Source organism: Gopherus evgoodei, unplaced genomic scaffold, assembly GCF_007399415.2.
Source record: "Gopherus evgoodei ecotype Sinaloan lineage unplaced genomic scaffold, rGopEvg1_v1.p scaffold_34_arrow_ctg1, whole genome shotgun sequence".
Lineage (NCBI taxonomy): Eukaryota > Metazoa > Chordata > Testudines > Testudinidae > Gopherus > Gopherus evgoodei.
The window spans coordinates 4,913,276-4,936,529 of record NW_022060016.1 but is presented as its reverse complement, the minus strand read 5'-3'; the positions used below and the strand labels follow the sequence as shown (position 1 = coordinate 4,936,529).

At 46.1% G+C, this 23,254-nt stretch overlaps 1 protein-coding gene and 1 long non-coding RNA gene across 2 annotated transcripts; both read left to right on the top strand.

The window, feature by feature from the left end:
- The first annotated feature begins 5,105 nt into the window (after window positions 1–5,105).
- On the top strand, window positions 5,106–8,058 carry LOC115641457. Its single transcript, XR_003998076.1, has 3 exons — window positions 5,106–5,200; window positions 7,244–7,332; window positions 8,018–8,058. It is a non-coding gene; the product is annotated as an uncharacterized LOC115641457 (long non-coding RNA).
- A 62-nt stretch (window positions 8,059–8,120) lies between these two features.
- LOC115641450 (zinc finger protein 239-like) lies at window positions 8,121–22,037 on the top strand. The gene is made up of 3 exons (XM_030544637.1): window positions 8,121–8,144; window positions 18,146–18,259; window positions 18,608–22,037. The coding sequence occupies exon 3, from the start codon at window positions 18,616–18,618 to the stop codon at window positions 19,726–19,728; it is 1,113 nt and encodes a 370-aa protein (XP_030400497.1). The 5' UTR covers window positions 8,121–8,144; window positions 18,146–18,259; window positions 18,608–18,615; the 3' UTR covers window positions 19,729–22,037.
- The last annotated feature ends 1,217 nt before the right edge of the window (window positions 22,038–23,254 follow it).

The window sequence follows — 23,254 nt, the reverse complement described above, 5'->3', positions numbered from 1 at the left end:
GTAAAAGAAATGCAAATGAAACATGCGGCTGAATTAAAATCATATTAGGGCTCCAAAAAGAGCCGCAATAGGCTGTTTTTTGTTTTTCAGATCCCTGTGTGTTAAGACAGAGTCTCTGAGCTCTGCTGATGGCTTTGAATCCAAAAGTCAAGCCTGTGTTGATGCAAATTATCTAACTGATAAAGAAAGGTGAGAACTGCCAGCACAAAAGAAGCTGCAAATAAATAACATACCTGGTCAGCAAACAAATTGCCTACATAAAAGGCATGGTATAACAAGATACCTTTAATAGATTTGATGCTAATGTTATTGTTAATATTAAACATTGAAATAAATGTAATGTTAGTAAGTACCCCTGTAACAAGTTAGAGTGTATGATTTTTGGAAAAATCCTTTAAAGTAATATGGTAATGATGCTTCTCAGCTATTATCTGTGAATAAACTTAAAGTTTAACACAGCAGGAAAAACTTGAGGTACACCACCTCATGAATTTAATAATTAAACAGTGGAATAATTTCCGCATAACCCTTAAAAAGTAAAAGCCATTAAAACCCGGCCTGCCTATAGAACAAAAAAAAAAAAACACAGGAAAATATGGGGTAATTCCTCTGTTTTGCCTGCAATCAGCAAGGGTATTTGTAAAAGAAAGGAATCTTTTAAGTAATAATCAATGCCACCCCAAAAGGGATAGAAAAATGTTATTTTTGTCTTTCAGATAATCCAAAGTACTGTATAATGGGCTATGTGTATGTGTTAATTCTTGGGGAAAAGTGTTTAAAAAGTGTTAGCAACCTACTGGACCATTCATATTATACACACAAATGGGGACATGTTAAGAATTGCCACTACAGAAAAACATCATAGCTTACCATTGGTATAACATATTTTCTGGATGGTTTCCCACAACTACTGGCATACTAATGTTACTACCCCTAATTGTGTTTTTGGTTTTAAATTGTATGTGTGTAATTGAAATGTTTACAATGTGCTGGTGGATAAAACAAATGTGTGCAAAGCTAAAGCCACAGGCCCAAATCATCTCCCAGTATTTTCTATTACATGGACTAAATAAAAAGTGACACTGGCGATTAATAATCTTAGTGTCAAAAGGGGGATATGTAGGAGCAGGATTTTATAATGTCCCATAAGAATTAAAGTATAATTTTATTTCATCCTGCTAGCCACTTTTTTTAAATAGCAGAAATAAATGACCCCTGGGACTATAAGATTCTGTTTTCCCATATGCATTACAAATTGGGCCCCCTCTAACTCTTTGTTTTAAAATTTAGATAGTAAGAGACAGGATTCTCTATTGTGTCTATGTTAAGTAAATTAGAGAAACATTGAAGGCCTGGGTCTCAATGTACATTGTCTTAGTTATCAATTGTAAAACTTAGCAAGGTTTAATTTGCAATGCTTTTTTGTTCGATATAAAATACTACTGTTTGTATTCTCAATCTATTTGTGTGAATGAGGAATGTATGCATCAGGAAAAGATAAGGTGTGAAGGCCATTGTTATAGCCAGAGTCAAGGGATGGCTGTTAAACTGTCTGGCATCTCAAGAGTGGATACATGCTTCGCAGTGTAAAAATGCACCACCCCCAGTGAACCAACCACCACCTCAGGACCACGCAGAGTCAATTTTTTTGACTCCAGAAGAAGACGTAGAGGAACAGCCTGCAATACCTTACAAACTACGCTCTCGTAAGGGTTGCCAGAAGCAGATGACTACATAAAGCAAGGCCCAAGAAGAAGCAGTAGTGAGCCTAGCGCCTGCTGCCTGGTGGACATAAAACTGTAACTGCAGTTCCCTCAGTTGAGGTTGTCAGAACCAGAAGGGCCCTGCCTCCAACATGCGCCTCTGGTGGTGCCTGTTCCTCGGCTGCTATTGTCTTAAGGTCTGGGGAGTCCACAATGACAATTCTTTTATCCAGCAGCAAGTGTGGATAGCTTAGACCCTTATTATTTCTAAATGCTGGGTCTGCAGCCACATCCCAGCCCACTCTCAAACTGGTGTTCCCGTCCTGGCTATCCCACTCAATTCCCCAGACCTCATTGGAGGACCTTGTCCGTTTAACACAATATGGAACAGTAATGACACCTGGGAAGAGGCTATTGGCAGTTCCTTTATCCCACTTGGGGGAGTAATACACCACGCAAAAAGACTCCTAAGGTTACAAGCAGTGGTCGAAATAATGGCAAATGAAACAGGAGAAAGTTTAAAAACCCTGGCCAAAGAAACAGGGGTGATCAGACAGGTTGCCCTCCAAAACCATCAAGCATTAGACATAGTGCTGGCGGCCAAAGGAGGGACCTGTGCTCTCATTGGAAAAGAATGTTGTGTGTTTATACCTGACAATACCAATGATGTAATAGATCACGCTAGCCACTTAGAACAAATCGCATATCTTCCTCATGAAGAGCTGAGTTCTTTATGGAAGTGGCTAAGTAACCTGTTCAATTTCTCTGGCATAGGAAACTGGTTGTTTCAGGGAGCCCTAACTATCCTGTTTGGAATCTTAGTGATTTTTATATGTTTTCAGTTAATCTCCTGTTGTATCCAGAATTGTGTCACCCAGATGGCTGCCCCAAAACAGGATGCTAATATGATGATTTTGAATATCGCTGATGAACTAAGAGATAAGGAACGGTTAATTTGTGGAACTCAGTAAGGGTTGGTCATGGTGTACGCCTGACCAAAAGGAGGGATTGTGAAAGTAGAATGAATTATATAGTAAGAATAGAAAGGATTAAAGAAATGTTGTCTGTACCTTTAAGCAAAGTTGTTGGAATGTTGCAACCAGGTGTCAGGAATACAGACATTAACATAGAACAATTGCACCGTTTAAGGGCAATTGGTGAAGCATTAGATCGATAACAGTAAGGAAATAGGATATGCATGCTGTGCCCCAGGTGAATTTTACTGTTTTGATTTCTTTGTCCCTTTGTTTAATTCCTGCTCTTTTATCTGTATAAATAAGACTGTTTGGGCCTTGCATGGCCACTCACATATTCTGAATGTTATTGGCGGAGCGCTGCGCTAATAAACAGAGTGGTCTGACAAACTGTGAGTCCTGATTCTAACTTTGACACCCCTCATGCTTTGAATTTTCATCTTTTTTTTTTTTTTTACAGTGCAAATGTTTTTCCAGTTCATTCATGAATATGTTGAACAGTAGTTCAGGTACAGATCCCCTGGGCACCCCACTATTTACCTGTCTCCACTGTGAAAACTGGCCATTTATTTTTCTACCCTTTGTTTCCTGTCTTTTAACCAGTTATTGATCTGTGAGAGGACCTTCCCTCTTATCCCAGGACTGCTTACTTTGTTTAAGAGTTTTTGGTGAGGGACCTTGTCAAAGGCTTTCTGAAATTCCAAGTATATAATATCCACTGGATCAGCCTTGTCTACTTGTTTGTTGACCCCCCGCACAGAAAATTCTAATAGATTGGTGAGATGTGATTACTCTTTACAAAAGCCATGTTGACTCCTCTGCAACAAATCATGCTCATCTATGTGTCTGATAATTCTGTTCTTTACTATAGCTTCAGCCAGGGTGACTGGTACTAAAATTAGGCTTACTGGTCTTGAATTGCTGGATCACCTCTGTAGCCTTTTCAAAAAATTGGTTTTATATTAGCTATCCCGTCATCTGTTATAGAGGCCAATTGAAGTTGTAGGTTACATATTACAGTCCGTAGTTCTGCACCTGTTATATATGAATTTCTTCAGTACTATTGGGTGAATACCCTCTAGTCCTGGTAACTTATTAATGTTGAAATTACCAATTTGTTCCAAAACCTCCTCTATCAACATCTCAGTCTCAGACATTTCCTCAGATTCATCACCTAAAAAGAGTGGCTCGAGTGTAGGAAAGTCCCTCATATTGTCTGCAGCGAAGACTGATGCAAAGGATTCATTTAACTTCTCTGCAATGGCCTTGGCTTCCTTGTGTGCTTGTTTAGCATGTCAATAACCAAGTAGCTTCACTGATTGTTTGTCAGGCTTCTGATGTACTTAAAAAAAAAAAGGTGTAAGTTTTAGCGACTTTTCCTAGTTACTCTGCAAATACTTTTTTTGGCCTGCCTAATTTTCCTTTTACGTTTGACTTGCCAGGGTTTATTCATTCCATTTTGGTTTAGGTGGAGCCCATCCCTCCTGTATAGGCTTGTCCTTTCCCAAGAGGTTCCAAACCCTCCTCCCGACTCCATCATCAAATGATAAGTCAAGAGATTTAAATTCACATGTGCAGCAAGATGGTCTTCTAACAGCTAAAAGGCTTCCAGCAATCTGCTCAGCTGGAATGGATACCCCACCCCACCGCAGATGCAGCCTGACTCAGGACTCTGCCAGCTGTGCCCATTAACCCCCTTCTCATTTGGGTAACTATTTCACACCGAAACAAAGAGAATTTGCTCCAGGTGGGAAAATATCCCAAATCAGAGATTTTAAATGGATAGTGGAAAATTAGAGAGAAAATAGGGCAAAAACTGAGACCACTGAAAGGGTCAATAACTGTTCCGGGGAGCAACGGAGCCAGTTCCCAGAGTCCCCCTGATTGGGACTAGGCTGAGGGGATGGATCCCTCTCTGGCTGCCTGGTCTGGTCACTCCTAGTGAAGTCCCTGGAACTAAGGTGAACAGATGTCCTGATTTTTGGGTCTTTTTCTTATATAGGCTCCTATTACCACCCCACCCTGTCCCAATTTTTCACAGCTGCTGTCTGGTCACCCTACACTGGTTGATGTGTGTGTTGGGGGGGAGGTTGGGGGCCCTGAGAGGCTCCTGCCAGAGCTGGGAGGGCTCCACGTGGGGACTGGGTGGCCGGGATGGGGGGAGTCAGGCTGACCCCGGGGTACGCTGGGAAGTGTAGTTCCTGACTGCCCTCGGAGCGGACATGAGGCAAAAGGGCCCTCCCGGCGCACGCTGGGAAGTGTAGTCCTCGCGCTCTCTCTCACGCTGGCCTTCTATTGGCGGAGGGGGGGCGGTACGTCAGCGCGCCGCGCTTTCCGTTTTCCCTGATTGGCGGTGGAAGGCAGGCAGGCCGGCCGGGTGTGCGCGCGCTGCTGGGGGGACCCCCGGAGTCAGCCACGGAACGTTCGTCCGTCACTCTGGCGCTCGCCCGGTGCTGACGGAGCCAATGAGGGGCGCGCGGGGGGACGTTCTCTGCCGCCCCCGCTCGGAGCCGCAGGCACCAGGTGCCGGCGCGAGCTGGGGGCGGGGCCGGCAGGGGCTCGGCGCTGCACAAAGGGGCCGCGCCCGGGCTGGCGCGATGGGGCAGCTGCCCCGGCTCGGGCAGGCAATGCTGGCGCGGGTGGGGCCTGGGGGGGTCAGGCGGGACGTGCTGGAGATGGGGGGTTGGACCATCCCTGCAGCCAGGAGCCCCCGGGGCGGCCGGGGGAGGGGGGCTGATGAAACCCCCTTTGGCTTGGCCACGTGTCTCTCCAACAGGGCTACAGATCTCCCTGCTTGTCACTGAAGGGTGTAAAATCCAGGCAGGTGTCTCCCCTGTCTAATCACTGACCCTGTCTCTAGTCTCCGCCTCAGATTTTACCCCATTTTCTTTTTAATGTTTGCAAGGTCAATTTAAAATCTTCTCAGACCGTGGGCAGTTTTAACAGGCAAATCCTTGCTGATCTTAAACACAAAAAAGAAGCTTAGAGGAAGTGTGAGCTGCAGGTCACGCAGCCCCAGATACCGCCTGCTCTCCCCAGCTGCCAGTCACTTGCACACCCTTGCTGTGCCCCCCCCCCATTGTTAGGACATTTTCCTGCTCCTACCACCCTCAGGTACCCTCTTGAGTTTGAAGCAACTCCCCAAAGGACTCCCTGCTGTCCATGTGACTGGCAGTGGTGGAAAAATAAACTGTCTGTTTATTGCAGTGCCTCTCAAACTTTTTTACTGGTGACCCCTTTCATACAGCAAGCCTTGGAGTTTGACCCTCCTTATAAATTAAAAACACTTTTTTTTTATATTTAACGCAATTATAAATGCTGCAGGTGAAGCAGGGTTTAGGGGGGAGGCTGGCAGCTTGTGGACCCCCCCATGTAATAACCTTGCAACCCCCTGAGGAGCCCTGACACCCCAGTTTGAGAACCCCTGGTTTATTGAACTTCTGTATACAGTGCTGTCAAATTGTCCCAATGTTCTCACATATTTAATATCGATATAAAATCCCTTTAGATCATTGTTTTCTAGCATATTATCAAATATTTCTTTTTTGCTCCTTTGCCTCCACAGTTCTTGGAGATTAATATAAATCTGCTGTGTGCATTGCTGTAGTAGCCACGGTGGTCCCAGTATACTGGAGGTTGTCCCTTTGATTTATATACAAATGTTTGGTGTTATTCTCCATCCTGTTCCTTATGAATCCTAATGTGTTAGCTGTTTTTGGCAGCAGCTGTGCGTTGAGTGGAATTTTTTTATTGCGATTAATTTTTTTAATCTCTTGACAGCCCTAATATTTATAGAACCCTTATCTTATTGTCTTACATCACTTGCTTGGCATAACTCATTTTGTGACTTAATCTTTCTGATTTTGTCACCACATGCCTGTGCTATTCTTTTGTACTCATCCATAGCTATTTATCTGTGATTTCTCTTGCTTAGGATTCCTTTTTATTTTCTGGTCATTAAAGAGCTCCTGATAGAAAGAATAGTAAGCAGGCAATACTGCTGTCTTTCCTTCACATTGTGATAATTTGCCATTGCTTCTTTAATATTGTCTCAGAGAAACTGCCAGCTGTCCTAGACTCTAATTTTCACCCCAGATTTTATTCCTATGGGACCTCACCTACCATTTTCCAAGAGTGTTGAAGTCTGCCTTTTTGAAGTGTGTCTTTATTTTGCTACTCCTAGAATTTTTGTTACTCCTAGTATCATGAAATTTATCATGTCATGATCACTTTTGCCCATATTGCTTTCCACCTTCTGTTTCCTAACTAATTCCTTGTTAGTCAGAATCAGGTGTTAAATGACCATCCTCCACTTACTGCTTCCATCTTCTGAAAGAAACAGTTGTCCTCAGTACATTGCAATAACTTATTAGATACTTTATGTATGGTTGAATTATTTTTCTAACAGATGCTTCCCTGGCCCCCCATTACTAACTGTCTTTTGAATTTTTTTGTTATTTGCCTGGGTCTAGGACATCAGTGTGCAGCGAAAGAGCTTGGGGGCATTGTGATGTGAAATTATTTCCTGTTCTGACATGTCTTCTATCACCCTTTTTCCTGTAACAGGCTGCAGCGTAACATTCATGTTTTGCTCCAGATCATTCCATCCTTCCAGGGACCAGGGAAGGGAAATGACTGCAGTGGAGCCAGTTGAGGTAGGGATTATCAGAGGCTGGTGGGTTCCTGCTGGAGGGAGAAGGGCAATAAATACGTAGGAAGTGGGCACTTCTGGGGGGTTGATCTGGAGGTGGGAGGGGTCAGGGAAATACACAGGGTGGAGAAGAGGAAGGAGAGACGGTGTGACAAACTTACTGCAATTTGTTTACTGTGAGGCGTAGATATGATCAGCAGAGCCCTGGGGTTTGTGCGTGGAACTTCCCTAATTTGTCAAACAGGAAACAATCCCTGTGAATTGGGCTGGGAAAACGTATCAGCCTCCGCGTGCTGTAGTCTGAACCTGCGAGCCAGACGCTGCCGTGAGATATGAAGGGGCACCCCAGTGAAGACTTATCAACCCCCTCCCCTCCAGCTGCTGGTAATGGGGAGGGTGTTGGGATTCCCACCAGGAAATTGTCCCTGGGCCCTGCTGGGGGCTCCATCTCCTGTATCAGCTTCTGGCTAGTTAAGTGAGCAGTGAGAATGAGCAGACCACTGCCTCTTCTTTCTGCTAGAAGGGTTCTCTCTTTCTCCCCTCACCCTGATGCTTCCTGGTTGCTGTGATGGGGTGAGACTATGCTCACTTCCTGCCTCCCAGAGCTTTCATGTGATTGGACCTCCTCGCCTGTCAATAGTTATGTCACTAGGCAGCAGGTACTGAGTAGCAGGTTCTTGCTCTTTTAGGGACCAGTGACCTTCGAGGAGGTGGCTGTGTATTTCACCAAGGAAGAGTGGGCTCTGCTGGATCCCGCTCAGAGAGCCCTCTACAGAGACGTTATGCAGGAGAACTATGAGAATGTGACCTCGCTGGGTAAGGATTCCCATCCCCTTGGTTGTTAGAAGGGGAAAATGAGGAATTAAGGTTTACAGCATCCCACAGTGCAACCTCAGCTGTGCCCTGTTTCAGCTACATCTTGACAGACCAATGACACATGCTAGCACTTTATCCTCCCCACTACAGAGTACTCTCGGAACAGAACACAGAAGCAGCATAGTATAAAGTCCAACACTTTCTCTTTGCTAAGAGAAAACTTGTAGTTTGGTCCAGTGTAGAAAACAAAAGCTACATACCCCTAGCCTGCACTCCAACACTCAGCCTACTGCACACAATCCACCTCAGACTTTCATAGTGTTACCACCCCTTTGTCGTTGCACTGGGGATTCCTTCTGAGTCACTTACCCCTCATGGCAGTGGTCCCCAACCTTTTCTGTGGGGCGGGCGCCGGACAACTAGCCGCTGAGAACCGTGGCCGCCGGACAGGCAGCCGCCAAAATGTCTCCGTGAAGTGGCAACATCAAGAGATGTCACCACCGAAATGCCGCTGTGAAGGAGCGTCATCAAGAGGCATCACCGCCGAAATGCCACCGAAATTCAGCAAGATTTTGGCGGTAGCACTTCTTGACGTTGCCGCTTCTCGGCAGCATGTTGGTGGCTGCTTGTCCGGCGGCCGGTAGGCGGACGCACATGGATGCCCCAGCGGGCGCCATGGTGCCCGTGGGCACCACGTTGGGGACCCCTGTCTTATGGAGACCACTTGCATGTATGCCACCAGACTACTGACAATTGTCATGACAAGAACATACCCTTGTGCACCTTTATTGACCTACCTACAACACTCCCCACTGAACTGAGGAATACGTGTTCCTTCAAGTTTCACATGCATCTCTCTTCACATCAGAATCACAGCTCTGCCAAGCTACTCCAACTGTTCCATAAAATGAGTGAACTTGAGTGCTTATTTAGCACCTCTGTCACCTGGTGGCCCCACTGATTGTCAGAGTTCCTGCTTCTGATGTACTTAAAAACAAAACAATTGGTGTTAGTTTGTGACTTTTGCTTATTGCTCTTCAAATTAATCCTGAATGAGGATATTGATATGATAGGCATCACAGAAGTTTGGTGAAATTATAATAAATGGGACATGGTAATACCAAGAAACAAACTATATATGAATGACAGGGTAGGTTGTGCTGGTGGCAGAGAGACACTATGTTACTTCTGGGGGAATTCTGTGCCCAAAGAATTAAAATTCTGTGCACATCGCAAAATTCTGCATATTTTATTTATCAAAATAACGCAATATAGTCATGCTGGTTTCAGTTATTTAGGTAATTTAAACTATATTAAAATGGATTGGGAGTGGGGAGCATAGGAGGAAATAGTAATGTAGCTAGATTTGACTCTATTTGTAGTTATGGCTGCATACATTTGTTGGCTAATATGCTCAGTGTTACATCATTGACAACTGAAGAGCAAATGAGGGCTGGGGAATCAGCCTCACAATTTATATTGGCTACTGACCATCTCCAGAAACATCAGTGGCAAACAGTTCATACAGCACATTTTATCAGTCCAAAAATTTAGCCCCGTTCTAATCACTAAAGCACCAGAAGGATTTATAAGGCCATACTGTCCTTTACACCACTCTGGCACTATAAAGGCACCTTAAAATTTTATACCTATTTTATGCTCCTAGGGGTATGCATCTGAGGAAGTGGGTCTTCACCCACGAAAGCTCATGCTCCAAAACGTCTGTTAGTCTATACGGTGCCACAGGATTCTTTGCTGCCTATGCTCCTAGGGGAATTCACAAAGACAATAGGAACAATTCACAAAGCAGGCAGGCTGCTACATTCTGCTTCACCTGAGGGGACAGAGCCTGCCCCATACTTAACTCCTCAGAAATACCCCAAAGCTGCCCCTCTACGCCAAGCATGCCACAATGGCAAGCAAGAGGGACAGAGTGTCTTTCTCACATGCATGACTGCTCAGATCCTCCCCTCCCCGCCCCCGGTGGTGATTTATGTCTCTATGGGCTGCTCTGGGCACCCGAATCAACCTGCCTGCATTGCTGTGAGGGGTGTGTGACCACTCTTGCAGCTTCCCTGTCAGAAGTCGTTTTTCTGCTGGGAAGCAAAGAAATCTGCAGGGGACATGAATTCTGGATATGCACAATGACACAGAATTCTCCCAGGAGTAACTCTGTGAAAGAAACGGAGTCAAATATAGAAAACATTTTAAGTGAATCAAATTATGCCATAGAATCTCTACTGATAGAAATTCATGCTTGAATAAAGAGAGTATAGCAGTAGGAATATGCTATTTGAGCACCTGATCAGGATGGTGACGGTGACTATGAAATGCTCAGTGATATCAGAGAGGCTGTTAAAATAGCAAACTCAGCAGTAATAATTTTCAACTATCCCCATATTTACTGTGTAGATGTCACCTCAGGCTGGATGCAGAGGTTAAGTTTTTAGAAACCATTAATGGCTGCTTATTTGAGCCATTAGTCCTGGAACCGACAAGGGGAGAGGGAATTCTTGATTTAGTCCTAAGTGACAGACAGGATCTGGTTCAAGAAGTGAACCACTTGGTAATAGAGACCATAATGTAATTAAATGCAACATCATTGCGAGGGGAGAAAGTACCAACAACTCCACCACAATAGCATTTAACTTCAGAAAGAGAAACTACACAAAAAATTGAGAAAGTTACGTGGAAACATTTTTAAAATATCATAATGGAGGCTCAAAATAAATGGGTACCCCCAAATGGAGACGAAAAGTAAGAGGACTAAGAAAATACCACCGGTAGCTAAAGAGTAAGGGTATGTCTATACTGCGTGCCAGATTGGCGCATAGTGTTCGATGTATCAGGGATCAATTTATCAGGGATCAGCTGAACACAATAAATTGATCCCCAAATTGATGCCTGTACTCCACCTTGGCAGGAGGAGTAAGTGTAGTCGACGAGGGAGCCGCGGCAGTTGACTCGCTGCTGTGAGGACGGCCAAGTAAGTTGAACTAAGATACACAACTTCAGCTACGCTATTCGCATAGCTGAAGTTGAGGTTTCTTAGTTTGAACCCCCCTGCTAGTGTAGCCCTGGCCTAAATAAGGCAGTTAGAGGTTAAAAAAAAAAAAAGGCACCCTTTAAACATTGGAAGTCAAACCCTACATAGAAAAATAAAAGGAACATAAATTCTGGCAAGTCAAGTGTGTAAGTATAATTAGGCAGGCCAGAAAAAGCAATTTGAGGAGCAACTACAAAAAGTCACTCAAATTAACACCAATATTTTTTTCGGAAGTACGTCAGAAGCAGGAAGCCTGACAATCAGTGGGGCTGCTCAGTCACTGACGTGCTAAACAAGCACACGAGGAAGCCAAAGCCATTGCAGAGACGCTAAATGAATCCTTTGCATCAGTCTTTGCTGCAGAGGATGTGAGGGAGTTTCCTAAACCTGACCCGTTCTTTTTAGCTGGCGAATCTGAGGAACTGTCCCAGACTGAGGTGTTGATACAGGAGGTTTTAGAACAAATTGATTTATTCATGTTGAAATGATCACCAGGACTAGATGGTATTCACCCAGTAGTACTAAAGGAACTCATACATGAAAAGTGCAGACCTACTGGCTGTCGTATGTAACCTGCCACTTACAGTCGGCCTCTGTACCAGACTGGGGATAGCTAATGTAATACCAATTTTTTAAAAAGGGTCCCAAGGGAATCCTGGCAGTTTGAGGCTGGGAAGGCTACCTTCAGTACCAGGCAAATTGGCTGAAAACTACAGTAAAGAACAGAATTGTCAGACACAAACACAATTTGTTGGGGAAGAGTCAATTTGGCTTTTGTAAAGAGAAATGATGCTTCATCTATTAGAATTCTCTGAGGGAGTCAACATACATGTAGACAAGAGTGATCCAGCGGATACAGTAGAACCTCAAAGGTATGAACAACAGAGTTACAGACTTACCGGTCAACCAGACATCCTGTGGAACCGGAAGTCCTCAGTCAGGCAGCAGTGCAGACAAACCCCACGGGGGTTGGGGCGGCAGTGGGAGGAGGGAGAGCGAGAGGGGTGTCAGGGTCCCGGAGAGGGGGAGGGCTCAGGGCTTCTGACCCTCAGGAGCATCAGGGCTTTAGACCAGGAGGGAGTGTTGAGGGTTGGGAGTTCAGCCTTGTGGCTCTGCTCCCAGCTTCAGCCCTGTGAGAAGCCCTGAGCCTTGGGACTTTAGATTTGAGGGGAGTGCCAGTTTCAGCCCCAGCATTCCCCCCCGTAGCTAAAGCCTTGAGCCGGAGAACCCCCTCCCCCCGCTGAAGCTGGGAGTGCAGCCATGGTGAAGCTGGGAATGGCGCTGCAAGCCTCAGTGCTCCCCCCAGTTCTCAAGTGCCGAGCCCTGTTGCTCCCGCAGGGCAGAAGCCCAGAGCTCTGGTGCCCCAAGGGTCAGAAGGCCCCTCTGCAGCTGCAACCCCAATCCCCTGTGTGGCTGAGGTCCATCACCCAGGGGTGGGCAAAATACAGCCTGGAGGCTGCATCCGGCCCTTCAGATGTTTTAATTTGGCCCTTGAACTCCCCCCAATGAGCGGGGTCTGGGGTTTGTTTTGCTCCAGCCAGGGAGTCGGGTCGGGGGCTTGTCCCGCTCCATGTGTGGCGTGGCTCTGCACAGCTCCTGGAAGTAGCCGCATGTCCCCCCTCCAGCTCCAACACGTAGGGGCAGCCAAGGGGTTCCACATGCTGCTTCTGCCCCAAGTGCCACCCCCATTGGCCAAGAACTGCAGCCAAAGGGAGCTGCGGGGGTGGCATCTGTGGACCAGGCAACGTGCAGAGGTGCCTGGCCGCACCTCCACGTAGGAGCCGGAGGGATGGACATGCCGCTGCTTCTGGGAGCTGCTTGAGGTAAGCACCAGCTTGGGCCTGCACCCGTGACCCCCTCCCATGCCCCCACCCCCTGCTCTGATTCCTCTCCCACCCTCCAAACCCCTCGGTCCCAGTCTGGAGCACCCCCAATCCCTCATCCCCAGCCAGAGCCCTCTCCCTCCCGCAACTCTCTGCCCCAGCCCAGAGCTTCCTTCCATACCCTGATCCCTCATTTCTGATCCCACCCCAGAGCCTGCACTCCCAGCCAGAGCCCTCACCCCCTCCTGTAACTCAACCTCCAATTTCTTCAGCAGTCATGGCCTGCCATACAATTTCCATACCTAGATGTGTCCCATGGGCCAAACAGTTTGCCATAACCTCTTCAGAGTTGCAGAACATTTCAGAGTTATGGATAATCTCAGCAAAGAATCCTGTGGCACCTTATAGACTAACAAACGTTTTGAAGCATGAGCTTTCATGGGTGAATACCCACTTCGTCAGATGCATGTAGTGGAAATGTCCAGGGGCAGGTATATATATGCAGGCAAGCTAGAGATAATGAGGTTAGTTCAATCAGGGAGGATGAGGCCCTGTTCTAGCAGTTGAGGTGTGAAAACCAAGGGAGGAGAAACTGGTTTTGTAGTTAGCAAGCCATTCACAGTCTTTGTTTAATCCTGAGCTGATGGTGTCAAATTTGCAGATGAACTGAAGCTCAGCAGTTTCTCTTTGAAGTCTGGTCCTGAAGTTTTTTTGCTGCAGGATGGCCACCTTAAGGTCTGCTATAGTGTGGCCAGGAAGGTTGAAGTGTTCTCCTACAGGTTTTTGTATATTGCCATTCCTAATATCTGATTTGTGTCCGTTTATCCTTTTCCGTAGCGACTGTCCAGTTTGGCTGATGTACATAGCAGAGGGGCATTGCTGGCATATGATGGCATATATTACATTGGTGGACGTGCAGGTGAATGAACCGGTGATGGTATGGCTGATCTGGTTAGATCCTGTGATGGTGTTGCTGGTGTAGATATGTGGACGACGTTGGCATCGAGGTTTGTTGCATGGATTGGTTCCTGAGCTAGAGTTACTATGGTGCGGTGTGCAGTTACTGGTGAGAATATGTTTCAGGTTGGCAGGTTGTCTGTGGGCGAGGACTGGCCTGCCACCCAAGGCCTGTGAAAGTGTGGGATCGTTGTCCAGGATGGATTATAGATCCCTGATGATGCGTTGGAGGGGTTTTAGCTGGGGACTGTATGTGATGGCCAGTGGAGTCCTGTTGGTTTCTTTCTTGGGTTTGTCTTGCAGTAGGAGGCTTCTGGGTACACATCTGGCTCTGTTGATCTGTTTCCTTACTTCCTCTTGCGGGTATTGTAGTTTTGAGAAAGCTTGGTGGAGATTTTGTAGGTGTTGGTCTCTGTCTGAGGGGTTAGAGCAGATGCGATTGTACCTCCGTGCTTGGCTGTAGACAATGGATCGTGTGATGTGCCCGGGATGGAAGCTGGAGGCATGAAGGTAGGCATAGCGGTCGGTAGGTTTTTGGTATAGAGTGGTGTTAATGTGACCATCACTTACTTGCACCGTGGTGTCCAGGAAGTGAACCTCCTGTGTAGATTGGTCCAGGCTGAGGTTGATGTGGGGTGGAAGCTGTTGAAATTGTGGTGGAATTTTTCCAGAGTCTCCTTCCCATGGGTCCAGATGAAGATGTCATCAATGTAGCGTAGGTAGAGAAGGGGCCCTTCTCCTTCCCATGGGTCCAGATGATGAAGATGTCATCAATGTACATTGATGACATTATCATCTGGACCCATGGGAAGGAGACTCTGGAAAACAGGGCCTCATCCTCCCTGATTGAACTAACCTCATTATCTCTAGCTTGCCTGCATATATATATCTGCCCCTGGACATTTCCACTACATGCATCTGACGAAGTGGGTATTCACCCATGAAAGCTCATGCTTCAAAACGTTTGTTAGTCTATAAGGTGCCACAGGATTCTTTGCTGCTTTTACAGGTCCAGACTAACATGGCTACCCCTCTGATACTCGATGGATAATCTCCACTCCTGAGATGTCCGTAACTGAAATTCTACTGTACTTTGACAAGTTCCTTCACCAAAGACTCTTATCCCATGACAACTTACTTAAGAGGGAAGCCCCTCATGGATCAGTAACTGGTTAAAAGACAAGAAACAAAGGGTAGGAATAAAAGGTCAATTTTCACAGTAGAGAGGTAAATGGTCAGGTCCCCTAGCATCTGTACTGTTCAACATATTCACAGATGAACTGGAAATAGGGAGGTGGCAAAGGTTGCACATGATCTGGAGGATGGCGTGGACTGCACTCTCAGCAAGTTTGCAGATGACACTAAACTGAGAGGAGTGGTAGATAAGCTGGAGGGTAGGGATAGGATACAGAGGGACCTAGACAAATCAGAGGACTGGGCCAAAAGAAACCTGATGAGGTTCAGCAAGGACAAGTGCAGAGTCCTGCACTTTGGACGGAAAAATCCCATTCACTGTTACAGACTAGGGACCGAATGGCTAGGAAGCAGTTCTGCAGAAAAGGACCCAGGGGTTACAGTGGACGAGGAGCTGGATATGAGTCAACAGCGTGCCCTTGTTGCCAAGAAGGCTAATGACATTTTGGGCTGTATAAGTAGGGGCATTGCCAGCAGATTGAGGACTGTGATCATTCCCTTCTATTCGACATTGGTGAGGCCTCATCTGGAGTACTGTGTCCAGTTTTGGACCCCACACTACAAGGAGGATGTGGAAAAATTGGAAAGAGTCCAGCGGAGGGCAACAAAAATGATTAGGGGGCTGGACCACATGACTTATGAGGAGAGGCTGAGGGAACAGGGATTGTTTAGTCTGCAGAAGAGAAGAATGAGGGGGGATTTGATAGTTGCTTTCAACTACCTGAAATGGGGGTTCCAAAGAGGATGGATCTAGACTGTTCTTAGTGGTACCTGATGACAGAACAAGGAGTAATGGTCTCAAGTTGCAGTGGGGAAGGTCTAGGTTGGTGTCACGGAGTCACCGGGCGATGCTCTGGAACTGCTCCCCACCAAGCCAGTCAGGACTTTGGGGAGCCTCCTCTCCCTTGGAGCAGACTTGTTCAGGGCAAGAAGCTCACATGTCTTCACCTCCTGGGTCTCTCCTTGGAGCATTCAGCATCCTCTGCCCCTCCGTGCGCTTCCCACAGAGAGTCCACCCCAGCGGGGTCCTGGGGAAGCCACCGGGTTCTGCACCCCCACTTTGCAGTCAGACGTGACTCTCAGCCAGCCAGTAAAACAGAGGTTTATTCGATGACAGGAACAGGGTCTAACACAGAGCTTGTAGATACAGCGAACCGGACCCCTCGGCTGGGTCCATTCTGGGGGGCAGTGAGCCAGACCCCCAGGTCTGCCCTCCACCCTTGACCCCAGCCAGCTCCAGACTAACAACCCCTCCCTCAGCCCCTCCTCTCTGCTCAGCTCATTTCCCGGGCCAGGAGGTCACCTGATCCCTTTGTCTCCAACACCTTCAGCTGGCACCTTTGCAGAGGAGGGGCCCAGGCCCTCAGTTGCTAGGAGACAGAGTGTCAGGCATTTAGGTGCACTGGCCCTTGGCTCTGCCAGATACTTAAGAACTGCCATGGGGACACTGAGGCACCAATACAGTATTCAGAGAAAACATTAAGAACATTCCCAGTTCGTCACAGTTGGATATTAGGAAAACCTTTTTCACTAGGAGAGTGGTGAAGCACTGGAATGGGTTGCCTAGGGAGGTGGTGGAATCTCCTTCCTTAGAGGTTTTTAAGGTCAGGCTTGACAAAGCCCTGGCTGGGATGATTTAGTTGGAGATTGGTCCTGCTTTGAGCAGGGGATTGGACTAGATGACTTCCTGAGGTCCCTTCCAGCCCTGATATTCTATGATTCTCTGATGCAAAATTACTGAAGATCATTGAGTCCAAAGCAGATTGAGAAGAGTTACAAAAGATTCTCACAAAATTAGGTGACTGGGCAGCAAAAGGGCAGATGAAATTCAGTGTTGATAAATCCAAAGTGATGCACACTAGAAAACATAATTCTAACTATAGATACAAAATGATGGGGTCTAAATTAGCTGTTACCACTCAAGAAAGTCCTTTTGGAGTCATTGTGGATAGTTCTGTGAAAACATCCAGTCAGTGTGCAGGAGCAGTCAAAAAAGCTAACAAAATGTTAGGAACTATTAGAGAAGCAATCGTAATAAAACAAAAAATATCATCATGCCACTATATAAATCCATGGTATGCTACATCTTAAATACTGTCTGTAGTTTTGGTCACCCCGTCTCAGAAGAGATCATTAGAATTGGAAAAGGTGCAGAGGCCAAAAAAAATTAGGGGTGTGGAACCATTTCCATATGAGGAGAGATGAAAAAGACTGGGACTGTTCAGCAGGGTGAGTTGAGGCCAGGGCAGAGGCGCTCCTCCCAGGGCAGGTTGGGGGCGGGGAAAAGGGTGCCCCTGCCGCAACCACAACAGGTCCACGGGTGGGTTCCCCAAGCGCCTGTGCGGTGCTAAATAGGCTGCTGCACGGTCACACAACTAATGGGGAACTTAGGCTAAGACCATGGGAATGTTTTCCTCACTTAGCTCCTACCTGCCATAAAGGCATTGCCAGCGTGCTTTTAATCTGCACAAGGCACATTCCATGGTCATTCTGCACCGATTAAGCCTGTTGTTGAAGTGGTCCTTGGCTGCTGTCCAGGTTTCCTGTGTAAGGCTTCATGAGCCATGGGAGTAAGGGGTATGCTGGATCTCCCAGGATCACTATGGGCATTTCAACATCCCCTACTGTAATATTTTGGTCTGGAAAGAAAGTCCCTGCTTGCAGCTTTCTGTGCAGGCCAGTGTTCCAGGGGGACTTCCCCTCTGGCTAGAGTCTTCCCTTTCTGGGATATGGAGGTACCTGCTCTGGGTTTTAGAAGCCCCTTTGATCATGAGTGTCTGGCTGGGTGTCTTCCCAGTAGACATGAGTATGGTTAAATTCCTCATAAGAAGAGTGTCCTGCACCTTTGAGCACCTGGGGACCTGGCCCCAGGATTTTACTCATTTCATATGATCTGGAATTAAAATAACAGAACTTCCTGTGTGGGTGACAAATGTCCTATGAATTCACCTGATCTCACTTATCATCTTTCTCCTGGGCAGGGTTTCCAGTTTCCAAACCTGATGTCATCTCCCAACTGGAACGAGGGGAAGAGTCGTGGGCCTCAGATCTCCAGGGCTCAGAGGAAAGAGAGATCCTGAGAGGCATCTGCACAGGTGAGCAATCATTAAACCAACTCAGAAACTGTCAGTACCTGAAGGAAACAGCTGGGATTCCCAACAAAGACCTTGTGAGCTCTCCAAGTTCAGGATTGTCCCCACCAGGGGTCATATTCTCAGGGCAGATATTGCTCATGGTTTTCTGCCCATCCTGACTAACTCCTGGCAGTAGTTCCTTCCCTGAACTTGCTTCTCCCTGAGTGTTTGGATGCAAACTGGATGCAAAATTGATTCCCTCTTCTCTCCTCTTTGGGGATTTTTTTTTTCCATCTGCAGCTGCTCTTTTGGTTTGTTCTCCCCTATTCCGTTCCTGTTTCTGAGGCTTTTCTTTCTCTGTCCCAGCAGGTGTTGGGATGATGAGTGAGACCATGAAGCAGACTCCTCAGCACGAAGAGGGTGAGCAAGTGGAACCACCTGGGGCGTTATGGCAAAGATGCAAAGGGAGTGTGACCAGGAGTTGTGAGCAGGGAAAAGCCTGTGAGAGTCAGCACGTTCCAGAGAAATGGCAGGGAAACCAGCCAATGCAGAAATTTGGTAAATCTGTTAATTATCAGGGAACTCACAAAGGCCTCAAGGAAACCACAGACCAGCAGAGAATCCCCGTGGGAGAGAGAAGTAACACATGCGCTGAGTGTGGGGAAAAGTTCAGTAGGCACTCATGTCTTATTAGCCATCGGAGAATCCATACTCGAGAGCAACCCTATGAATGCGGTGAGTGTGGGAAAACCTTCACGCGGAGCTCAAACCTCATTGCACATCAGAGAATCCACACGGGGGAGAAACCCTATAAATGCTGTGAATGCGGGAAAACCTTCACTCTTAGCTCAACCCTCATTGCACATCAGAGAATCCATACAAGGGAGAAACCCTATGAATGCTGTGAGTGCGGGAAAACCTTTACTCAGCGCTCAAACCTTATTACACATAAGAGGATCCACACAGGGGAGAAACCCTATGAATGTTGTGAATGCAAGAAAACCTTCACTCAAAGGGCATCTCTTATTAGTCATCAGAGAATCCATAGTGGGGAAAAACCCTATGAATGCTGGGAGTGCGGGAAAGCCTTCATTGTGATCTCAAATCTTATTAAACATCAGAAAAACCACACAGGGGAGAAACCCTACAAATGCTGGGAGTGCGGGAAAACCTTTGCTTGGAGCTCAAACCTTAGTTCGCATCAGAGAATCCATACAGAAGAGAAACCGTATAAATGCAGTGAATGTGGGAAAACCTTCACTCAGATCTCCCACCTTATTACACATCAGAGAATCCATACGGGGGAGAAACCCTATGAATGCCGTGAGTGCGGGAAGACCTTCTCTCGGAGTTCAGTCCTTATTATACACCACAGAATCCATACAGGAGAGAAACCCTACGAGTGCTGTGAGTGTGGGAAAACCTTCACGCAGAGCTCAACCCTTGTTACACATCAGAGAATCCACACAAGACAGAAACCCTGTGAATGATGTGAGTTCAGGAAAACCTGCACTCAGAGCTTAATCCTTAATACACATGAGAAAATTCATCAAGGGGAGCGCCTCTAGGAATGCTGTGAGTCCAGGAAAACTTTTGCTCATGGCTCACACCTTAGTGGATGTCAAAGGACCCACAAAAGAGAGATCCTATGAATTCTCTGAGTGTAGGAAATTTTGTCAGAGTTCAGCCCTTTTTTATTATCAGAAAAGCTGTAAGGGAGATAAATACCATAAACCTCGATTAGGGCTGAGAAAAGATTTTGTTTTTCTTTTGCTAATTCCCACATAATGAACTTCAAGGCAGCATTTATGTCATTGTGGTCTCTCAGCTCCCCCAGCTGAGTTGTTTGCTTTTCCCTTTTGCACTCACCCTTCCTTGGGGTGAATCTCACAATTTTTTCTTTTTCACCAACTCCTTTGTCCTATGTCATGGAAATGTATGTCCCTCCAACAGGAATGTCCATCAGCCCCAGGTGCGGGAACTGAGAGTCACTTCAACTAGGTACATGGAAGTTAAATCTACCTGGGCCTTGACTGCATTAGGATATTCCATGGAGTGAGTTAGCTCGAGTTAGCTATCCTGATGAAAGAATAGTTGTGTTTTTACAGTAAAGGAAATAGCTCATGTATAGTGGCCAGGGAAATTTAGCAAATTTCCTCAAGACCCGACGTAACCTCCATCACTTCTAGTCTAAACAAATTTGGAGCATCATATTCATACTTTTCCTCCCACTGCAAAGTGATTGTTCGTCACCAGGTTTCCTCACTAGGGACAAATCCTCTCATTCCCAGTTGTTCTTACAATGCACTGGGTTGTGCTGAATCACTGTGTTTTGTATCATTTTTCTTATTTTAAATATAACAAAGAGAAGGAGCAGGATTAGGGATAGGAAAATATGTTTTTTCAGCTCCTATGACACCTGAAGTGGTGAGTTGGAAGCATTCCTGTGGTCAGAATTAGTTCAGCAGTATTTCCTTATCTGAGCCATATAGAATTTATCTTCTACACATTCTACAACTCTGCCTCTCAATGTGTCATATGATTCAGTGTTCTCAGTCCTCTGCTTTGGAATCACACTTTGTTTTCTTTGATCTTAAAACCTAGTAATTTATGGCCTGAGATGAAATTGGCAGAGACCTGGAATGGGAATTTTACTGGATCTCAAACACAGGGCCCTCATTTGGAGTTTAAATCCCAGTTTCCAACTTTTAGCAAAGGAGATGGGATTGTTTGCAGATGGGAAGGTTAACAGGGTTTTTATCTTGTTCTGTTTCCTTCCTTTTCATTACAATGCTTCTAGATGTTTTGTAAATAATACAACTCATCACTAATGAGTGAAGCAGATTTAAGTGGATCAGAGGAGAATTCACTGAGAGAATCTCTTGTCTTGGTTCTGAGTCCACACATTTAACCTGCTCTGGAATTTCTAGTTCTATAAAACTGGATTTATCTTATATCTCTCCGTGATGTGAGGTTTTCCTCTTTCTTGAGGGCCATTTGGTCACAAAACGGGATATTAGTTTGATTTGTCAACCTGTCACTCTGATTTATTGGGGACTTTGAGAAAATGACCATTTTAGCAAGTAGTCATTTCTTACTTTATTTTTGTTTTTTCCTTGCCCCCCTCCATGATGACATGGAGAAACTTCAAGTGCAGTTCAGTCAACAGAAGAGAATACTCCGAGTTATTGGACATATCACCAACTGGTTTTAAATCTCCAGTCTGAAATGGTGAGCAGCAGCATGCCCCAAATCATGCAACTAACAGAAGTAACTGGATACAGTCACAGTGCTGTTCAGTTCTTTAGATCAATATTGTCTCAGATGATCTGGAAAGAGAATTCCACAGTAAGTGATTAGGAACTAGGCAAAAGGCTCGTATATGTGTTTCCCAAGGCAGTTGTGATGCAGGGTCTTGTGACAGACTTGTTCACACCCTGAACACTATTACAGTAATTTTTGTATAAGGCTTGTCTTGTCAGGTACCATTTAAAAATTCATAATTTGCTGATCAATAGTATGGAAAAGTACACATAGCAGCACTGTATGTAATGTAATAAACACAAGCTGAAATCATGGCTAAATGTATGTATGGCAGATAAATCTGAGGAATGGCCAAAAGCAATTCCTCAGAGACCAAATGCCACCTCAGCCAAGTGTAAACAAAGCTGATGGACCATTCCCTGCTAAGTGGCAGGAAAGGGGGAAAGAGCAAAAAAAATATGCATTTTAGGCCTGTCTGCACTAGAGTTTGACAACAAAATTGTGCCGCTTTAATTAAACTGCTTTTGTATGTTCACGCTATACTTCTTGTGTTGGCAGAGCACATCCACACTAGCAGGTCTTGCACTGACACAGAAAGCAGTGCACTGTGCAACAGGACACAGGCTGCTTTGAGAAGGGCTTGCAATGCCTTATGGAGCAGGTACAGTGTCACATGATGCAGATTTCTCAATCCCATTGTTCCCTGGGCATCCTACTAGATTGCCAGCTGTTTTTCAATGGAAGTGTGGGGCAGGGTGGGGGGAGTGTGTGTGTGTGTGTGGGGAGAAACAAAGACAGTGTGTGTCTTGAGGGAGAGTGAGCATGTCGGCATTCTGGCTCTTTAAGTTCAGACAGTAGCCAGAAGCAACTAGTCCTGAGCTAGGCCGCCACACACACACTCACACACGCGCTCGCTCTGCACAGCAGAGCAGTCCCGCTCACAGCAGCAGCCTACCTGCCGTTGTGTTCCTAGTGCGGGGAGAGCAGGAGGATTCCATGTTAATGATTTGCTCTTTGCTGCCAGAACAGAGCAGCATGCTCAGCTGTCAGAACTTCCTAGAGCTTTGAAAGGGGAGGGGCACGTGCCTGAAGGGCAGCCAAATTCAAAACAGTGAGCAGAGTGGTCACAGCAGGCATTCTGGGATACTGGGGGATGCCAGTGATGGCGACATAATGAATTGCAGCATCTATACTGATGCTTCGTCACTTTAACTTTGCAGAAAAAAGCTCTGTCTCTCTCATCTAAGTGGTTTTGTTTTGTCGGCAAAAGTAACATTGTAGCGTGTGCACCTCCACTGTTTTGTCAGCAGGAGAGGGCTGGGATGCACAGGATATACATTTCTGGGGGAAATTGGAATGGGCATGTGTTGGGGTTATGCCCTGAAGTATAACCAAGGCTGAGTGTAACACAAGTGTGGCTGGCAGGCTGCAGTTACACACAGACACTCAGGGTGTGTCTTACACACTCGAAAATATCCCAACAGTAACCACACTTTCACCCTCTGTACATGGGCCATTCTACACCCCAGGGGAGTGCCCTGTAGCTCCATATTCATCATTTGTCTATAACTGTGATATTGCATATAAAGCAGGCCATGTGAGGTATCGTAGGAAAGGTTATGATCTGCTGAACCCCCCTGTTCCATTTAAAGATATCATTAATGCATATAATGTTATGAGAATTGTGCTGTATGATTGTCACTAAAATATACTGTGTGTTTGGGAAGCGCCTAGATACTAGCTCCCCAAAAG